The following is a 19,389-nucleotide window of genomic DNA, read 5'->3' on the forward strand; positions in this document are numbered from 1 at the left end:
CTCTGTGGGTCCTGTGGCGCGTGGCACTGCCCCTTTAAGGGGAGCTGACGCCCTCGGGCGGGCGGCATGGTCCCTTTAAGGGGAGGCGGGGGAGGGTTCTCCCGGTGCCGAGCGGCCATTTTTGGCCCGCCGGCCGGTTCTGTGCCCGCCCCCGAAACCGCCCCAGTCTCCGCCCTCCGATCCTGAGCCGCCGCCGCCGGGGCTGGCTCCCACTGCAGCAGCCGGGGCCGCCTCCGCTCTCGAGCGGGGCAGCAGGTGAGAGAGGAGGGGCGCTGCCGGGAGGCCCCTGACCCGGGGGCCGGTTCTCCCCGGGGGTCCCCACGGGCCCCGGCAGGCTGGGGGGGGGCGTCTGTCAGGGCAACCCCCGCGTGGTGTAGTGTGGGGGCGAGCCCCTCCCCCACTCGCAGCCCCCGAGCCGCCCCCCCACCCCGTTGTACCGGGACTCCAGCCTCGTGGCCCCCTCCCCCCCCGCGCGGGTTGTGCCCTGGCCGCTGCGCGAAGGACCCCCACAAACGGGCCGAGAGGGAGCGAGACCGATGTTCCCCTCCCGGCTCGGCCCGTCCTGGGAACAAGGGGAGCGGGGCTGCCCCCGTCTCTGCTGGCTGGGTCAGGGCCGCTCAGCCTGGCCCCACCCGCGTGACTGCACTGGAGGCGCTGGGAGAGTCTCGCTGTACAAGGGGAGAACCGCGGAGCGCCACAGAAGATACTATTCCCCCTGGTCTGTGCAGTCAAGACCTCTTCCCTCGCCCCCCTCTGGGACTCTCTTTCATTGCATAGCCGAGGGAGGGAGCAATCCCATCTCCACCGAGGTGTGACACTAGGTGTCTACACAAGCCCCCCAAAAACCTCCTTGTGACACTGAGTCCCAGAGCTCCTGGCTCATGCTGGGGGGCTAGAAATAGTGCAGATGTTTGGGTTCAGGCTGGTGCCCCGGACCCAGCTCAAGCCCGAATGCCTCCATTGCTATTTCTAGCCCCGCACCATAAGCCAGGGTCAGTTGACCCAGGCTCAGAACCCGCTGCCCTGGGTTTTTGTGTGTGTATTGAAACTCTTGGGTGGACCTAGAAAGAAGTCTGTGACTGTCTGCTGTATAAGGGGCATAAGTGCATCAACTTTCTCCTCTGAAAATCCAGGCAGGCCACATATGCTTTTTGTAGTTTTATTGCATGTGTTACTTAGTGATTATTCATTCTCTACTTTTAAGCGGTTCAAGTGTTATTTAAAGGTGCTTCAGTGGTATTTTTATGGGCATCAGATAGGGTAAGAAGCGATATGTATTTGTTTTCTAAGCAACAGAGCTGTCTTTTGTAGGCAGCTGCTGTACACAGGAATCTGTTAAAGCTAGCAATCACTGGAACAGTCCAAATTGTGAGGCAAAATAGTTTTGTACACTGTTTGTTTTTTGTGTGTATCTTTCTCTTCAGTTGCTCTTTTCTGGGTGGATTTGCCAAGCATGAGCATTGTGGGGGAGGGCCAGGGAAGCCTGAGCTCCGCAGCTCCTTGCAAGCAACCTGTTGGATGTGTCTGTGAACAGTGATAGCAGAAGCATGTGGCTTCCCACAGTCCTGTTTAAATACTGAACTGCAGTGGGTATCTTTGTAATTTCTGCTATTGTTTTTTGGGGGTGGAGGGGGTGAAGACAAATCGGAGACAGGGCTGGGGCAGGAGACAGAAATGAATTGATGTTCAGCTTGCCATTTTCTGTATGGCTTCTTAGTTAGGTTTTCTGACTCTGTCCCTTTAAACCATATATTTTTCATTTTAATTAAATATGAGACATAGGCCTCATCCTTCTAGTCTACTGGTTTCAGTAAAACAGACGTTATGAATGGCAGCAGAGGTTATTGGATTATGTTATGAATGGGAGTGGATATTATTGTGGGCTTAAGTCATAGCTGTAATTTTTTTTTTTACGTCTCTTTCTGTTGGTCTTAGTTAACCTTATAGGAATTTCTGATTTGCACTGTGATAGCATGTGGCAGGCAAGTCCAGACAGAAGACGGAAGATACATTTGGTGTTTTTTCCTTTTGGGTTGTGATTAAGGTTGAAACTTACAGGGAACCAGCTTGTTTTGTTTCAAGTGTGATTCATGCAAGGTGCAAATTCCCAGGTGCTTGTCATAGCACAGTTTAAACCACTCAGGGTGACCAACCCTCCCAATAGCAGAGTTCTGGGCCTCGTGTGCATTACAAATGCTATGTGGTTTGAGCATTGGCCTGCTAAACCTAGGGTTGTGAGTTCAATCCTTGGGGCCATTTAGGGAACTGGGGTAAAAATCTGTCTGGGGATTGGTCCTGGTTTGAGCAGGGGGTTGGACTAGATGACCTCCTCAGGTCCCTTCCAACCCTGATATTCTGTGACTCTATGGAACCTGGCTGCAGAGGAGGCATCACATGAACTGGTTATAAACATGTTTTCACTTTGTAATGCAGGCTGGCTATTACCTGTGTTTAATAACCAGTTTACACCTTTCGTGTGATTAAGGTCCAGATCATACTACAAACTGGATCAGCTTTTAGGTTCCCTGGTTCTAAACAATTGAATCCCTGCATGGAGCATAATTGAAGTCAGCGGGCCTGTGCTAAGGTACAGGCTTCCACCTGCAGGATGGTGGCCCAAGCTTGGAACTAACTTAGGGGACTGTTGTGATCGAAGTCCCTGATGGGATTGTATTTGTAGGTTAGATAGGAACTTGCAGCCTGGGTAGGTTTGCCAGCTCAAAAGGCACAGACACTCATCCACCTAAATCAGCGTTTCTGTGACTGAAAGGGAGTAAATGTGTAAAAATCATCTGATTTGTTTATAAATTGGATTTTGTGCAAAATCCAAAGAGTATTATGAAGTATTGTTTGTAACTTGTTCCATATGAAAAGGGGAGCATATCAATCAGGAAAGTAGCCTGGGAGAAAGCGTAACTAACTAATTTAAGGAAATGGAGAAGTTTGACTGCCATGGGTATAAGCTCACTGTTAACCGTGTGAGATCTGAATAAGGAGTCATTGGATTTTCCTAAAATACTTTACTTTAAACACCCGAGTTGTCTTAATATGGTGCTGTGAACCAATCCCTGACTCCTATTCAGTGTTTCACTAAGGCTTATAGTTGGGATTTTCTAAGGAGCTGAAAGGAGTTAAGCACTCAGATCCCTAAACAATTCAATTGAATTTGAGTCCCTAATTCCCTTAGGCCCCCTGGAAAATCGCAGGCTTCATTAAGTGCTGTCTTAGATTCTTTCACTTTCTTGAAATGTTAACATCTGTCCTTTCTGTGTCTTGGGGCTCCATAGCAAAGATGTTACGTTTCTTTCGACGGACTCTGGGGCGTCGGTCTATGCGCAAGCATGTGGAGAAGGAGCGGCTAAGAGAGGCCCAAAGAGCTGCAACCCACATCCCTGCGGCTGGAGATGCAAAATCCATCATCACTTGTCGAGTATCGTTGCTGGATGGAACTGATGTCAGTGTGGACTTACCGGTATGAGAGAGAGACAGCTGCTTTTTAAACACTATTGACTTGCAGCAGTCAGATTGAGTTCTTTATTTTCTATGAGCTGGATAAAGATATGCCTGTTTGTCTTAGCAACCAACCCAGATCTATTAGCCTCTGATTATAAATAGGTGCTGAAAGGATAATGTAGTGGTTAGTCAGTGCTGTCAGTTAACATGTTCATAGAGGTATCATCGTGCTGTAAATCTTGAATGTTTTTCACTGTGCTACTGTGTGGTGGCATACTGAGGTAGGTCTAGCTTAGATAGAGAGATGCTTAGCAGCATTTGGGGTGATTCATATTTCCTTTTCAGTCCTGTGCATGCACATTGAGGGAGAAGTTAAACCCCTTGGTGTAACTCAGTTAATGGGAGTGATGTGCAGGGAAATGAAGATGGTTTCTGAAATTCTGCAACCTTTTCATTCAGCAGCTTTCTACTTGATATATATGGAGACAGATCACTGTTGGCATGTACCAGGCTATTGAAAGTTCACATCCTTAAAAATCTGAATGCTGACTTCTCTGATAAGCTTGCATAAAGAACCTTAAATAATATATTTGATTGTGTGTGATGTGTCTGTTTAAAAATACAGGGCAGCCTAAAGAGCTGAAGATCATTTCTGAGTGCTTGTTTGCCAACAAGACTGACAATGGTGACTGCTGCCACTCACCTCTCTTTGGTTTATAGCTATGTCAGTGATGGCTTGTTTGAGTTTGACCAGCCCAGTGTTGAGAAGCTGTGGCTCACTGCGGCTCTCTTAACATATGGCTAGATCACGAGAGCTGTTGACTTCGGTGGGAGTTGTTCTGAGGCTAAAGTGAATGCTCAGAATGGTTGCTCCGCATGTCCTGTCTTAAAGCAAATGGATTTTCTCTCGTAATTAACTGTTCAAGAATATGTTAAAATTAGGGCTGTCGATTAATTGCAGTTAACTCATGTGGTTAACTCAAAAAATTAATCACAATTAAAAAATTAATCACGATTAATCATGGTTTTAATTGCACTGTTAAACAATAAAATACCAGTTGAAATGTATTAAATATTTTTGGAAGTTTTTCTACATTTTCAAATACATTGATTTCAGTTACAACACAATACAAAGTGTACAGTGCTCACTTTATATTATTTTGATTACAAATATTTGCACTGTAAAAATGATGAACAAAAGAAATAGTATTTTTCAGTTCACCTCATACAAGTACCATAATGCAAGCTCTCTATCCTGAAAGTGCAACTTACAAATGTGGATTTTTTTTTTTTGGTTACGTAACTGCACTCAAAAACAAAACAACGTAACACTTTAGAACCTAGAAGTCCACTCAGTCCTACTTCTTGTTCAGCCAATCGCTAAGAGAAACAAGTTTGTTTACATTTATGGGAGATAATGCTGCCTGCTTCTTATTTACAGTGCCACCTGAAAGTGAGAACAGGCGTTCGCATGGCACTTTTGTAGCCGGCATTGCAAGGTATTTACATGACAGATATGCTAAACATTCTTATGCCCCTTCATGCTTTGGCCACCATTCCAGAGGACATGCTTCCATGCTGATGACACTTGTTAAAAAAATAATGCGTTAATTATATTTGTGACTCAACTCCTTGGGGGACAATTGTATGTCTCCTGCTCTGTTTTACCTGCATTCTGCCATATATTTCATCTAATAGCAGTCTTGGATGATGACTTAACACATGTTCTTCGTTTTAAGAACACTTTCACTGCAGATTTCACAAAACGCAAAGAAGGTACCAGTGTGAGATTTCTAAAGATAGCTACAGCACTCAACCTAAGGGTTAAGAATCTGAAGTGCCTTCCAAAATCTGAGAGGGGCGAGGTGTGGAGCATGCTTTCAGAAGTCCTAAAAGAGCAACACTCCAATGCAGGAAGTACGGAACCTGAACCACCAAAAAAGAAAATCAACCTTCTGCTGGCTCAGATGATGATGAAAATGAACATGTGTAGGTACACGCTGCTTTGGATCGTTATCAAGCAAAACTCAACATCAGCATGGAGGCATGTCCTCTGGAATGGTAGCCGAAGCATGAGGGGCATACGAATGTTTAGTATATCTGGCACGTAAATTGACAGAATTAAACCATTTCGTAAATCCCCTAGGCTATTTGTTTCTACTACCGAGAGATCAAAAGGTGAGGCTATCTCTAAGCAAAGACTCTCCAAGTGGATCTCAGACAGCATCAGATCCTGCTATCAGACCCAGAATGTTCAACCACCAGAGAATGTTAGGACTCATTCTACTAGAGGAATGTCAACATCCACTGCCTTCCTCCACAACGTGCCTATTACAGACATATGCAAGGCGGCCACTTGGACATCTGACCACACGTTTACCAAACCTTATGCTATCACACGGGATACCATGGCAGACACCATAGTAGGCCATATGGTACAGTCTACCATTGTCCGTCACGCAACTCCAAAATCCCACCAAGCATAGTGGGTACTGCTTCACATTCACCTGGAGTGGAGCACCCACAGGGACAGCACTTGAAGAAGAGAAAGTTACTCACCTTGCAGTAACTGAGGTTCTTAGAGATGTGTGTCCCTGTGGGTGCTCCACTACCCACCCTTCTCCCCTCTATTTTGGAGTACTAATCAGACAACTCTACGGTAGAGAAGGAACTGAGGGGGGTGCGGGACGCGCACACTCAGGCAGATCCTACCGACGCCGCGAGGCAGCAGCTGAGCACGTGCGTCCCGACCAGGCACCGCTACCAAAGATCTCCGATCAACGGCGCTGGGACGCACCGTCACCTGGAGTGGAGCCACCCACAGGGACACACATCTCTAAGAACCTCAGTTACTGCAAGGTGAGTAACTTTCTCATCGGTCTCCTTCCTTTCCTGTTTGAATGTTTCCATAAATATTGTCAGATTTTAAATTTTCATCACATGCTCTCAGCCTACAAAAAGGGTATTTTGAGCAAATGAATATGCATTTGCAAAAACACATTTCATGACCCACAAGTGGCAGTCCTGAAAATTTGGCTCTCTTAGTTCAAGGATGTGGTCCCTAATTCTCAAAGCCTCAAAGTACGTCTTTACCGGTGGAGCACTGAAACTGAATAGGCAGTCCTAAATCATATGACATAAAAGGATAACAGCGAACGTTGTCAGTGACACAACTTTCCAGTTGAATTGAATAAAGGTTTTCATTACTGCAAACATGATGTGACTCTTGTATGCTTCTATCGAAACAAACTCCTGAAAGATCCACAAATGGAATAAAAAATAGAATTCTTCCCTCAGCTGAAGCCGAAGCGTGAACAACTTAGCTTTGTGGGCCCCCTGTGGTGTGGGGCCCCAGGCAATTGTCCTGCTTGCTACCCCTTAATGCCTGCCCTGGCTTCTAATCTACTGGATATGCAGAAAAAGAGTTGTTGTGGCACAGCTGGGCTGTGGAGTTTTTATAGCATGTCGGGGGGGGCCTCAGAAAGATGTTGAGAACCCCTTGCCTAGAGGACAAGTGTGGTAGAAATATATGATAATCCCTGCCCCAAAGAGTTACAATCTAAAGGACAAGATATAGCAGGTGGATGAGATAGGCAGGTTAGGGCAGAGTGTTTGGTAAATGCAGAAGGGATGGTTTTTTTTCTTAACTGACCTCTGATACTCTGACAGGAATCTTCTACAGTTCATTTCTCCTAGAAGTATTGTGACTGCAACAGGGAGCTGGTTTGGGGAAGAGTGAGTTTAGTAGTGACTTAATGGAGATGCGGTGGAGATCTTGTGTTTTTCAGGCATAGAGAATCCTTTCTCTCCAAAAGAGGTGGGAGTGCAGGAAAGAAATTACCTCTAGATAACTTCCTTGGGTAGTAAAATGGTTGTGGGTTTAAAAAAAAACAAAACTTTATTTTGGGTTATTCACAGGGGGGAGACGGGGGGTGGCAGTGTAGAATAGTAAAAGTGTGAGCTGCCCAGCCTGTGAAAATGCACTTATCCGTACAGTGTAAGGGTCATATCCTCAGGTGATGTAAGTTAGTATAGCTCCATTAAAGCTGTCTTACACCAACTGATGATCTGACCCAATTACTGGGAACAACTTTTTTTTGGAAGGATGCAGGTTGTGAAGCACTCCCATTTTCTGAAACTGAGCAGGTGCTGGCTTATACTGCAAGTACAAATCTGACACACATGTGAACATGGCTGATGGTCCATAAGGGTACCCTTCACCACTGGTGACCTAGATATGAACCTTGGTTTCCTTACCATTGACGACTGGGTGTTTAACTCCAGTCTCTGTATCCCCAAACAACTGCACGTTAGTACAATTGTTGACTTTTGATGAAGCAAACCATGGGACTGGACTAGTAAGGGGTGATGCATGGGAGTGTGCAGTACTGTATCCTCCATGGAGGAGAGGTGAGAGCCATACTAAAAGGGCTCCTCCCCATTGTTAATTTTTGGGGGGTGGGGGGGATTATTTCCCACTATGAGGACATTTCATGTGTGTCTGATATAGAAAGTCATAAATATCCACCAGTAGAAGCGTTTGGGGTTCTAGTACGTGGTATTCCCTGATTGTTTCCTCCTAAAGAGTGGTGTCACACTCTTAAGCAGGAAGCTCACAGTTGATTTAGGCCCAGGGCTTGTCTATGCTTGGAAACTTACCCAAAATAGCTGTTCCAAAATAATTATTCTGGAATAATTATGTTAGCATAAGTCCCTGTGTGGATTAACCTAAACGAGTAAAAGGCACTCTTATTCTGGAACAAGTGTGTCCACACAAGGCATTATTCTGATATAGCTATTTTGGTAAATTTCAAATGTAGACAAGCCCTTAGCTGCCCTGCACTATTTAAAGACTTATTTAAACAACCCAGTCCACTTGCTGGCTTTCCTGCTATTAGAGGTTTTTTTTTTCTCGCTCTATTAAACTAGGCAGGAGGTAATAATCTACATTAATCAAGCGTTGGGATTTCAAGCAATTAAATATACATGAGGAGGTTAATTTGACCCCTGAAGGGAGAACCAGTCACAAATTTAGGTCTATTTGTGGGTGAGGTAGTTAATACTTTATTGGAAATCATTAAGCAACTTGGAAGCGCTTAACTGCTTGTCCTTTGAGGTAACCCGAGGTCTGCCAAAACACACAAGATAAGAGTGAGATCAAAATACCACTTAAATAAAATTGAGTGTTTCTCAACTGAGTTGTTACTTTATAGTCTCTTGAATGGAAATGCAATAGAAATGTATCTTTGCTGTTTCTTTGGAGCGTGCTGGGAATGGCAGTTTTAATGAACACAAGTAAGTTTATGTGAACCCATAAAAAGTAACTTATTGTAGAGTATTGTTCATCCATTGGCTTCCATTACTTAAACATAGACAGTAGGAGACTGGTTTAACAAACCTTTGGGAATGTATGTGTGGCTCCCAGCCGTTGAGTTTTCAACTAAAACTTTAAAATTTGTTTAACTTACATCAAATGGGTATTTTACATTTATTGTTTGGTATAAGTTGTGTACATAAAACTGTGTGTGAGGGATGCTGTATTGACAGGGCCTGTAGCTAAGTCAGAAGCACAGTACAGGCAGTAATGCAGACTTTCCCACCAATGCCTTAAATCCCATTCTTGAGGGACTGCCTCCCGCGGAGTTCAGTCTCTGAGTCCATTTGGTCCTTTGTCCCTCTGCTTAGACTGCCAAGATAGGTGCCACTTGTGATGTGGACATCCATCCACTGGGAAATAAACATCCCTGAATTTCAGATGTCACTGAGTGGCTTTTGGACAATAAAAGCTTTTACAACCTGAGCCAGAGTCAAACTGACATCCTAGATGGAGGTAAAGGGCTCTCATTACCTGTTCGTTCAGCTATTCGCATTATAAAGCTTGAAACGTAGCTTGAATAGCTGTTTATAAACTATTTATATATAGATATATTTTAATAAAAATAAAATCTAAAATGTAGTTGTAGTGGAGGCTTTCCCTTGGCTTTAGAGCAGCACCAGGTCCCTAGTGTGAGCTGATGCCTTTTGTAACTTCACCTTTCCCAAAACCTGAATTTATTTCACTTTGATCAGCCTGTCTTTCCTATTGTTTATGCTGCAGGAAACATCCACTTGTTAAGATAAAATATTAATAGCTCAATGTGTTTTGGAAGAAAGAGGACCTTGGCTCAAATGTCTTAAAAGTGGAAGAAATTATTATTTTAAATAAACAGATGAGCTCCTGTTGGTTCAAGAGTTGTAACAAAGTTGTTTTGGAGAGCTTTTTTGTCAATGTTTAATACATTTTTTGGTAATAATGAATCTATTAACTGAAACTAACTGAAGGGGCTGATGCACTGTCCCCAGTGCCTCCTCTTACACTTGATTATTGCTATGCATATATGTGAGATCACGTGCTGTTCCAAGTCCTCCTGATATTTAGTAAGAGAGTGACAGAAGGGCATGACAGCCTGAAATCAGTATCTAGGCCAGAGGTCCCCAATTGAGAGGCATGCCTCTCTAGGGGGGCCTGAGCAACATTTGGAGGGGCGGCGGGGAGGGAGTGCCATCCAGCCCCGCTTCACACCTATCTCTACTGCCACCCTGGCTCGTGGGCCCACCCCCGGCCCCGCCCCCAGCTGTGGCCCCAGCCTCTGGCCCCTTACCCCTGTCCATGGACCCCCACCCCTGGGAGCCGCAGCCCCACTTCTGGCCCCAGGGAAGGGCATGGACAGGGCTGCGGGGGGCGTGACCCTGAAAAGTTTGGGGACCACTGGTCTAGGCTTTTGTCATTTGATTTAGAGCTTTCAGTATAAAATGTAAGTTTGAATCATATTGAAAAAGAGGTTTAACCCAGGTTACATTTTATTTAAATGCAAAGTATTTAAAGATCAGAGTACTATATAGGGTGGTGGTAAGTTTGCTTGCTCTTTTTAATATGGGGTTTAGTGGTTGAAGCAGAGATGGAGGAACTTCTGAGAATAAAAATTATAGTTAGCTCTCTCTTACTTTATAAACAAAGCAAATTTTGTAGCAGAAATCATTAGACTGGACTCAATGGCTTTTATATCTGTGTTCAACTCATTTGAATACTTTTCCCAACAAACATAGTCAAGAATTCTGTGATACAGACTCTCTCAACCTGGTAGTGAGCTACTAGTGAGTTGGCATATAGTATGGTACAAAAGTTTTTGGGTTTTACTCAACTCATAAGTGTATACACCTGTTAAAGTTGCTGAGTGACAACAGTGTATTGACAATCACATCAGTTGTTTACAAAACCCAACCACTTACAAGCAAGGAAATAAATAGTTAAGGACATTAAAAATGTACACTGCCTGACTAATAAACATAAATACACTTCTTTCTACTTGATGATGATAATATATCTTTCATCACAATATAACAATCTTAACTCTTACCCATGGATTTTCTTAATGGATTTTTATTATCTTGATGTTGTATCTAAATATTTTCTCTTACAGGAGACTAAGTGAGAAATACCTGTCAAGATCAAGCAGTAGACAATAAAAGTTTTGATAAAGTGCTTCCTGAAGAACAGTGTTGTTAAAGGAATTGAATAGAAAAAGTGTGTAGCATTTTTATGTATATGTAAATTTGACTTGTTTGAAGCTGATCAGTTGACACAATACTGCCAAATTTTTAATGTTTGATTTTCAAATGTTTTCTGTTCATACTTTATAGATGAGGCTGTTGCCAACTTTGTGTTTAGAAACATTTTTTTGGCATACTCAGTTTGTGTATTCGTAGCCTTGAAAAGGCAACTACAATAACAAATCTACCTGTTACATGCTAATTCATTTTGCAATTTCAGAAAAAAGCCAAAGGCCAACATCTGTTTGAACAGATCATGTATCATCTGGACCTCGTTGAAAATGACTACTTTGGACTGAGGTTCATGGATTCCGCACAAGTCGCAGTGAGTAACAAAAAGGCTTGTTTTTTCTAGCGACAGTCATTAAGTTTAAACCTTAACGTGACAGACCAACAGACTACCAAAAAGCAAATGTTTGTGGTTTAAATTATCTTGGATGCAAAAACTGTAGAGCATACCAAAGTTTAATCAACCCCATGTTGGCCACCACAGTCCCTTACATATTCTTGTCCTTCACTTTTCTGACCCATTCCTGTCTCTCCTTTCTGGTTTTAAAGTCAGGACAATTGTTGCAGAAGGACTTTGATACCACAGCATTTTTGTCCAGTAAATGTTAGTTACTAATGATTGCAGAGTGGAACTAGCTAGGATTGGGTTTGCCTGGTCTTTCTTCTATAGGCAGTGATTCAGGGAGAGGCCTTCTCTGCCAGTGCATGGTGCCACGGGCATTTTTATCTGCAATGAGCATCCTGTCAACATCCACTGTCAGGTTAAGGGCAGGAAGGCAGACAGCTGGCTCCTTTAATGCCATATTAATGCCCAATCCCGCAACTAATCAGCACTGAGAACACCTCTTGCCTTAGTTAGAGGTAATGGGAGAGGTGACTGCAGCAGTCAGGTGCTTTGCTATTTAAATCTTTTGAGAGATTTGAGCAAAGATTCACACAAGTGTGACTTTAAAGAAAAAAGTAAGGGTTTTTTGTTCATTTGTTTTTAAAACAAGCTTTTGCTTTTGAAACCACAGAAAGAGACTATTAAAGTATTTGTCAGAAGTGCTGAGCACCCACAATTCTTGCTGACTGCAGTTGGAGTTGTGGGTGCTCCACTGTTCTGAAGATCAGGCCCCTAGTGAGAACCAGGCAATGTGACTTTTGGACTGGCTACTTAGCTAGCCTTGCTTTCTCCATTTTGGTTTCATTTTTTCTCCTTCTCTGGAGGGAAAAGTGACACTTTATACTGACGCTTAAGTGTTTTTAAAATAAATAGCTATGATGTTTCATGAGGAGCTAGGTAGGGAATAGATTCGGATCTCAGTAACGTAACACTTTAACCTGACCCAGGACTAACTCTTCCTGTAACAGGAGGGAAAAGTGCCCTTCTAAGATAAGGGGCTCTGTATCTAGATTTTCGAATTGCTTGGGTGTCATCACATGTCTCTTTGGTACAGCTGACCAGGTTGTCCATGCATTTCAAAATCATTTCAGATTTATTTCAAAAGTAACACGCCAAAGTCAGCAGGGTAGGAAAGGCAGCTGCTGGTGAGCTAAATAGCTGAACTGCTCTAGTTCAGTCTGCAAGATAAAGGTACTGACACTAGTCCACTGACTTCTGAAATATTTGTCAAAAGTGGAAATTTTTAGGGGCAGACATGAACTATTTACCTTAAAATAGCATGTTAGTTGACTTGCTGCTAAAACATGAAGTTCTCCTTGTTTCCTCCCCTGGCAGACAAGGCAACCAAACAGGCTGGCTGGCTTCTCTAGATTCTGGATGAGCTGTCCCCAAATCCCTGCATATCTTGGTGGTATCCTACATAAAGCAGGCTCCATGGATCTGTCTTCACACTTAACTTGTACTGCAGAGAGGGTTTCCTTTAGGAAAATAATCTGACCTTAAACATTTGATACTTAAGGCCAATTTCACAGATGACACGAGTAGGCGCAATTCCACTCAAGTTCTCTGAGTGGCACCCATTTACACCAGAAGTGAGTATGGCGCTTGATCTCGTGGATTACAGAGGACATCTTGCACTGCGGGAGAAAAGTCATGGGTTCTCCTTCCACCCTGGAGATGCCAGCAGAAATGGTTGGAGCAGGATCTATCTACCTGCCTGCTGGTGACTTGTCAGCAAAAACACTCGTTTGGAAGATTGCTGGAGGGCTAGTGATGAGAAATAATTTTCAGCACCTGAGGTCACCTTGGTGGAAAAGTAGTTAAAGAGGAGGGTGGGTACATACATGTACTACCAAAGAGAGACGTAGGCCCTCTGGCAATTTTACTAGATAAAATACACTCCAGCAAAAATACTGAGATCCCCTTCACTATTTTGCACTTTAAAAAAAATGTTCTCTTACTTCCCTTTCCTTATCTGCACCTGTTGCTGCTATTTATCCATATGCCCTGGAACATTTAGATGGTTACTATCCTGATATGAGAGACTATTGAAACTGCTTTTAAGAATTTACAAGCCCTGTACATGTCTTTGTGTGCTGTATTGCTACGCCTGCAATACAAATCTAGCCCCTTGAGATTGTTGCACTTCAATTTGCTCATAAACTGTTCCATCACACTTCTATGTTCTTTTCACTAAAATAGCGTCCTTTGTGCATTAGGGCATAGAGATAGTCTAACTGATTTCCATGCTGTCATCTTCCCTATGAAGAGTTTCCATGTGCCAGTAGCTTTTATTAGAGCTCAGAGTTTATTCAACTCCTCTTATTAAGCCAAGCTGTGTGACTGTTTTTCCTACCCACCATCCCAATGTCTGGAAACACTGACTCCTCCTCAGGTGATGGGGTTGTGAGGAAGTATCTTTCCTACCCCAAAAATAGCTGATGGGTTAGGTTTCCTGGATGAGTTAGGTTCCCTGGGCGGGTTAGTATTTCCGGTCCAGGTGATTCCTGGTGAGTATTCATCTAGACTGTGTAACATGCTACCTGCAGGCAATTCAGTTTGGTTTGTTTCCTTTTTATAACTGTCGTGCGCATTTACACGCACCGTTTAACATGTTTCATTTTAGACCCTCGTTTATTGTAAGGTTTTTAAATACTGTAGTAAGCTTCTCATTTTGAAAAGACTAGAGCCAAATGGCAAGAAGCAAACAGTTTAATATTTCTGAAGAACTGTCTGCCTATTATGATGTCAGCTTTTCATTCAAAATGGAGCAAGTAAATTAGTGATAATACTATCCCCGTTCTACTGGTGGGGAACTGAAGTTCAGAGAGATCAAGTGACTTGTCCAAAGTCCTGCAGGAAGTCTGTGTCAGAGTCAGGAATTGAATTCAGACCTCCTGAGTCAGTCTAGTGCAGCATTTCTCAAATGCGGTCACCATGGGCTTTTCGTGAGGTCGCAGCCTACTGGGTGGCAATGAGGGGGGTGGGGGAAGCAGTGGCCCCTCCCCAGGGGCTGCCAGCAGGAGTTGGGACCTGTCCCCAGGGCCAGTGCAAGGAAGTTTCGCGCCCTAGGCAAAACTTCCACCTTGAGCTCCCCCCACTCCCCCACAGCAGCTTAACTACGCCTCCCCCCCCACCAGAGGAGCTCCCCCGCAGCAGCTAACCCCGCCTGCCACCCGGGGAGCCCCCCCCCGCGGCAGCTAACCCCGCCCGGGGAGCCCGCCCCAGCTCACCTCCGCTCCGCCTCCTCCACTGAGCATGCCGGCGCCGCTCTAATTCTCCTCCCCTCCCAGGCTTGCGGCGCCGATTAGAGGCGAATTAGAGCAGGGGCTGTGTGCTCAGCGGAGGAGGCAGAGTGGAGGTGAGCTGGGGCGGGGAGCGGTTCCCCTGTGCGCCCCTCCCCATACCCCCCCGTTACTGTGGGCGGTCCTCCCCACGGCAGCTCACCTCCAATCCACCTCCTCGCCTGAGCGGGCTTTTAGGCACCCTCAACCACTAGGCACCCTAGGCGGCCGCCTAATTCGCCTAGTGGTTGCACCGGCCCTGCCTGTCCCTCTCTGGAGCCACAAACGCTGAAGGAGCAGGCAGGTGGTGGGGCTTGGGCTTCAGACCTGGGGTTGTAGGCGGCAGGCTCCATCCCCTGGCCATGGGCTTTGAGCGCTGACCCTGGCCCTAGCCCCAGGCTCACACTCTGGCTGCCTCCTCTGGCCCTGGGCTCTAGCCGTGAGGCAGTGGGCTCTGACCTCCCCAGCCACAGGGTTTCGGACTCCAGCCGTGGGGCCGCATGATCCAGCTCTGACCCCTAGCCGTGCGGCAGTGACTGACGGCCTCAAACTCACCCTCCTCCCCCATATTGCCTCTGGCCCCCACTGTGTCCTCTGGCCCTAGTCCGCATCTGCAGGGCTCCGGTCCCTGGATTCATTACCCCTGGCCCCCATCTGCCTCCCTACCCACCTCCCGATCCAGGGCTTAGTCCCAGCTTGCCAGGGCTGAGTAAGTCTGTTGTGAAAAGTGATATTTGTATGTTTGTTAATATCACTTTTCACTGCCTCCCAGCTAGCTAGCAAGTCTGCTGCTGTGAAAAGTGATATTAACAAAATACAAATATCACTTTTCACAGAAACAGACTTACTAGCTAGCAAGTCTTAAAAAAATAAGCAACCAAAAAAAGCAAAAGAAACAACAAAAAGACAAGAACATGGAAAACAGATTATTTGTTTCTATTCTGTTTAGATCTAGTAAAGAACAAAGAAAACTACATTATTTTCATTACTGAGTCTGCGAAAAAACCTACATACATAAATTACAACCATTTGAACATGTATCTCTGCATATTTATTTGTTTTTTCCTAAAGTTAATTGAGTATTTTAGGAAAAATTGTCAGAGCGGCCACCAGCAATAACTGGTGGCTGCACTATGAGGCCACCAAAATTTTTCTTGTGAGAACCCCTAGTCTAATGCCTGAACCACAGAATAATTCTTCATTTCAGAGGCGGATAGCCATTTCTGTTGTCCTAGGCCGAGACTAAAAATTGCTTCACTGACCGGTTGTACCTAAAGGAAGGATATCTTTAAAAACAAACAAAAAACCCTCCCCTCCCTTTTTGTCTGAGGCGAGGAGGGTCGTAATGTAGTAATGTGTGCGGGTGTGTGTAATAAGCAGTTATATACACACACGAGAATTTGCTTAACTACAAATAAAAGGAAATTAGTACCTAGTCTAAACTGTTAACAGGTCCGTTTTAACAAATGAATTATAAATAAAATTTTAAGAATATCCCTTTTCTCTTATTTTTTATCTCTGTGTGTTGTCCCGGGTCTTGGTCTACTCTACAGATAAATGCATCAGAGTTAGGAGGGGAGCTGGCAAGGAAAATTACTAACCGCTCTTGCTAAGATTTTGCAATTTGAGATCCAACCACTGACCTATTTTCTTCGAATAAAATTTTGCAATCCCATGTGAAGTGAAAGAATATCTTATCTTGCTCACCTGACCTCTGTATTCATTTTTAGTCTGATGGTTAGGAATATTTTTTGTGCTACAAAGACAGAAGCTGGCAAAAAGGAGCATTTGTGCCTGTTTCTAGAGCATACGGGATTGAGCCAAAGCTCATTGTGGTCAGTGGGAAGGCTACTGTTGAATTCAAGTACTCTAGCTTTAGATCAATTCAACGTCAAACAGTATAACCCAGCCTAGAGGTGTGGAAAATAAAGATGACATGAGACTTGTTAGGCTAATTAGCTTATCCTTTAATAACATAGAAAACATAGTCTGTAACAAGAAGGAAGTGCTGAACTTTAAACTGTGGCAAATTTATAACCTCACTCTAATGTACAGAGAGCATTATGGAGTCAAATGCTACATAAGTTTAATGCATTGTGGAATATACTGTTTTTATTATACTCTAGCAAATACTTCAGCTATGGTAGTTCTTAATACTGAACGCGACTTGCATAGCATTGTCTAAATTACAGAGCAATTAATTCCACATCGCAAGAGAAGAGCTATTACTTCTTGTCAAACAAGATTTATTCTTACCACTTTGTTTAAAAAGCTGCTGTTCCTATTTATTTGGTCTCCCTTTCTGAAGTGATCAACTCCAAATTGTTTTAAGAATAACTTTTAGCGCTTTTTGTTTGTTCAGTATGCAGTTTTCATTGTTCATTAGTGATTCATTCTTCTTTGTGACTGTTAGATTTGGATAAAGGTACTAGAGCATGTAGAATAAACTCTCTCATCAAAATGTAAACTTTTTGTCAGCCCCATTTGCATTCCCTCTGAATCACTTTTGAAATAAATATACCTTTCTCTTTTTTTTTTTAAAGTCCCTCCAAGGTTTCCTATGGTAAAAGCAGTTCTGTTTCCCCTTCTCCCATGGTCCCCTCCCCCCTTACCATTCAAGCTGAACTCCTGGAGGCATTGGTGTTAGGAGCTGAGTCAAGTAAAGTGCTATCAGTGCCTGTCTCCGGCCTCTTAACTGCCTACCACTGGAATGTGGAGGAGATGAAAGAAAACAGATTGGAGATTAAACAGATGTGCACATAGTCCTGCAGTCTGAAAATGGCCTTCCTCTCCTCCCATCCCCATCTTACCTTCTGTGAAGTATCTGAATCACCAGGTCCCTGTGTGAACAGCGTGACCCATAGTTTTACCAGAGGAGCATTGCTGATTTATGATCCTCAACTGTATTGGTAGCAAGGAGACATCTGAGATCAGCTGACTGAGATGCCTCTTTCAGCATTACATTCCAGCCAAAACGTGTGCATGGTACCTTTTTCAGCTGTTCAGCCAGTGTAGTTCTCTTCTCAGATAATGCAACATCTGTTACCTGCCCTGTCACACGTTTTGGACAGATCATGCCCCTTTGACATGGGTCTGTGTTGTCATTGTGCATTGGGCCCAGCTCTCTCATTGGCCCATGGTACAACCTCTGCAGTACCGGAAGTACAGCTGCACAATTCCTTCTGGACACGCTGCATGTGTGTCTGTGCCCAGGCTTCTTTCTTACATGTGGATGTGCAGCCTTTTCTCCTATGTGGTCTAATGTGTGAACATAAAATAAGTCATGATTTTTCCCTCTGAGAATTAACTGGTATCTAGCTTATAACTAACATGATTGAAATGATGTGGTATTTTCTACTCCCATTTTTTTCCACTGCTAAGACTTTACTATCTCATTTTCAGCATTTTTAAAAGTTATTTGTTATAAATATTTTTCAATAAAACCAGAATTTCCTCTTAAGGAAAAGGCCCCATGTATAGTCATTAACAAATAGCACCAAGGCTTTGTCTAACCATGCATGCCTAGAGGAAATGTTTGTGAGGGAGAAAAATAATTCCTTCATTATTTTTCCCTTCCCCAAAATGTAGAACACAAACTGAGGCAGGTATCAGACATTGAAATCCTCATTTAATGCGATGTGAATTTATCTCACACTGTCTGTGCTCGTGCAGGAATTGATTTGTTCTCCTGGAAGAATGTGGTGTCATTAATATGGATTGTTTGCGTATCAATACTCTAGACAGATAAATGCTCTGTTGAGGACTGACTGTTACATGTTGTATTGCTGCATGGATGCTGTCTGCTGTAATCACTTGAAACTAATTCTGTGCCTTGAGTTTATTTCAAGTGAAAATGATCTTCTAATGCACTGTGATGTGGTGCTTTTGTGCTCACTTATCCCCCTAAAGAGTCTGCTTTGTGACACACTTTTTGTATGGGTTAACCCATGTCATTTAGAATAAAATGCTTTGATAAGCAGACTGGGGCGTTGGCCATAAAAGATTCAGATTAGGCTTTGTTTTAGTGGGACTGCTCACCATAAGACAGTCCTTCCTAATGTATGGCTAACCTTTGTGACTTGTTTTACATCTGTGTTTCTTTTTGTAAAGATTTCTCCTTACCTTATGATAAAACAATTTCAACTCAAGGATTCTGTGTCTTTCAGCATTGGTTGGACAACACAAAGAGCATTAAAAAACAAGTTAAAAGTAAGTGTCCTTTTAAATTTCTTTTTTCGGCCAATCAAGTAGCAATATACATTGTGGGGACATGTAGTCTAGTGTATTTGCTACACTAGAAGTCACCCTGCCAGGAGCAGGCAGTGTTCTGAAAGGGATGATGTGGTGACAAAATCTTGGCACATGCCTACTGGTGACTTAAAAACATTCCATGGGTCCTGTTACTTAATTCAATATACTTTCCTTAATGCTGGGGGATCATTAACTATGAAATGATTTATTTAGCATCATAGCCTTGCAGTTTCTTCAGCAGATGTAGAGCCTTGTCCTCACTAAATGAAAAACTGTCTCACAGCCCCCTCTGCTTGGTGGGTTATAGAATGCCCTAATCCGTGTGTGGTCTGCCTATCAAATCACCACATATGGCATAAAGTTTGGTAACAGCTTATTGGATAGATTCAGTGAAGCACATGCTGATAATTTTGGATA

At 43.7% G+C, this 19,389-nt stretch overlaps 1 protein-coding gene across 2 annotated transcripts in view; it reads left to right on the forward strand.

Moving 5' to 3' along the window:
• Window positions 1–168: 168 nt before the first annotated feature.
• The window catches only part of EPB41L5 (erythrocyte membrane protein band 4.1 like 5), a 47,415-nt gene continuing 28,194 nt past the window's right edge, over window positions 169–19,389 (forward strand). For both annotated transcript variants that reach the window (XR_003369595.1, XM_026647390.1), the window contains exons 1-4: window positions 169–255; window positions 3,288–3,472; window positions 11,264–11,368; window positions 18,888–18,930. Coding sequence is in view for 1 of the 2 variants with exons in the window: in XM_026647390.1 (XP_026503175.1) it covers window positions 3,293–3,472; window positions 11,264–11,368; window positions 18,888–18,930 (328 nt within the window). In the remaining variant the exon portion in view is untranslated. The remainder of the gene's footprint in view (window positions 256–3,287; window positions 3,473–11,263; window positions 11,369–18,887; window positions 18,931–19,389) is intronic.

This window comes from Terrapene carolina, unplaced genomic scaffold, assembly GCF_002925995.2.
Source record: "Terrapene carolina triunguis isolate 2854851 unplaced genomic scaffold, T_m_triunguis-2.0 Scaffold62, whole genome shotgun sequence".
NCBI classification, from domain to species: domain Eukaryota; kingdom Metazoa; phylum Chordata; order Testudines; family Emydidae; genus Terrapene; species Terrapene triunguis.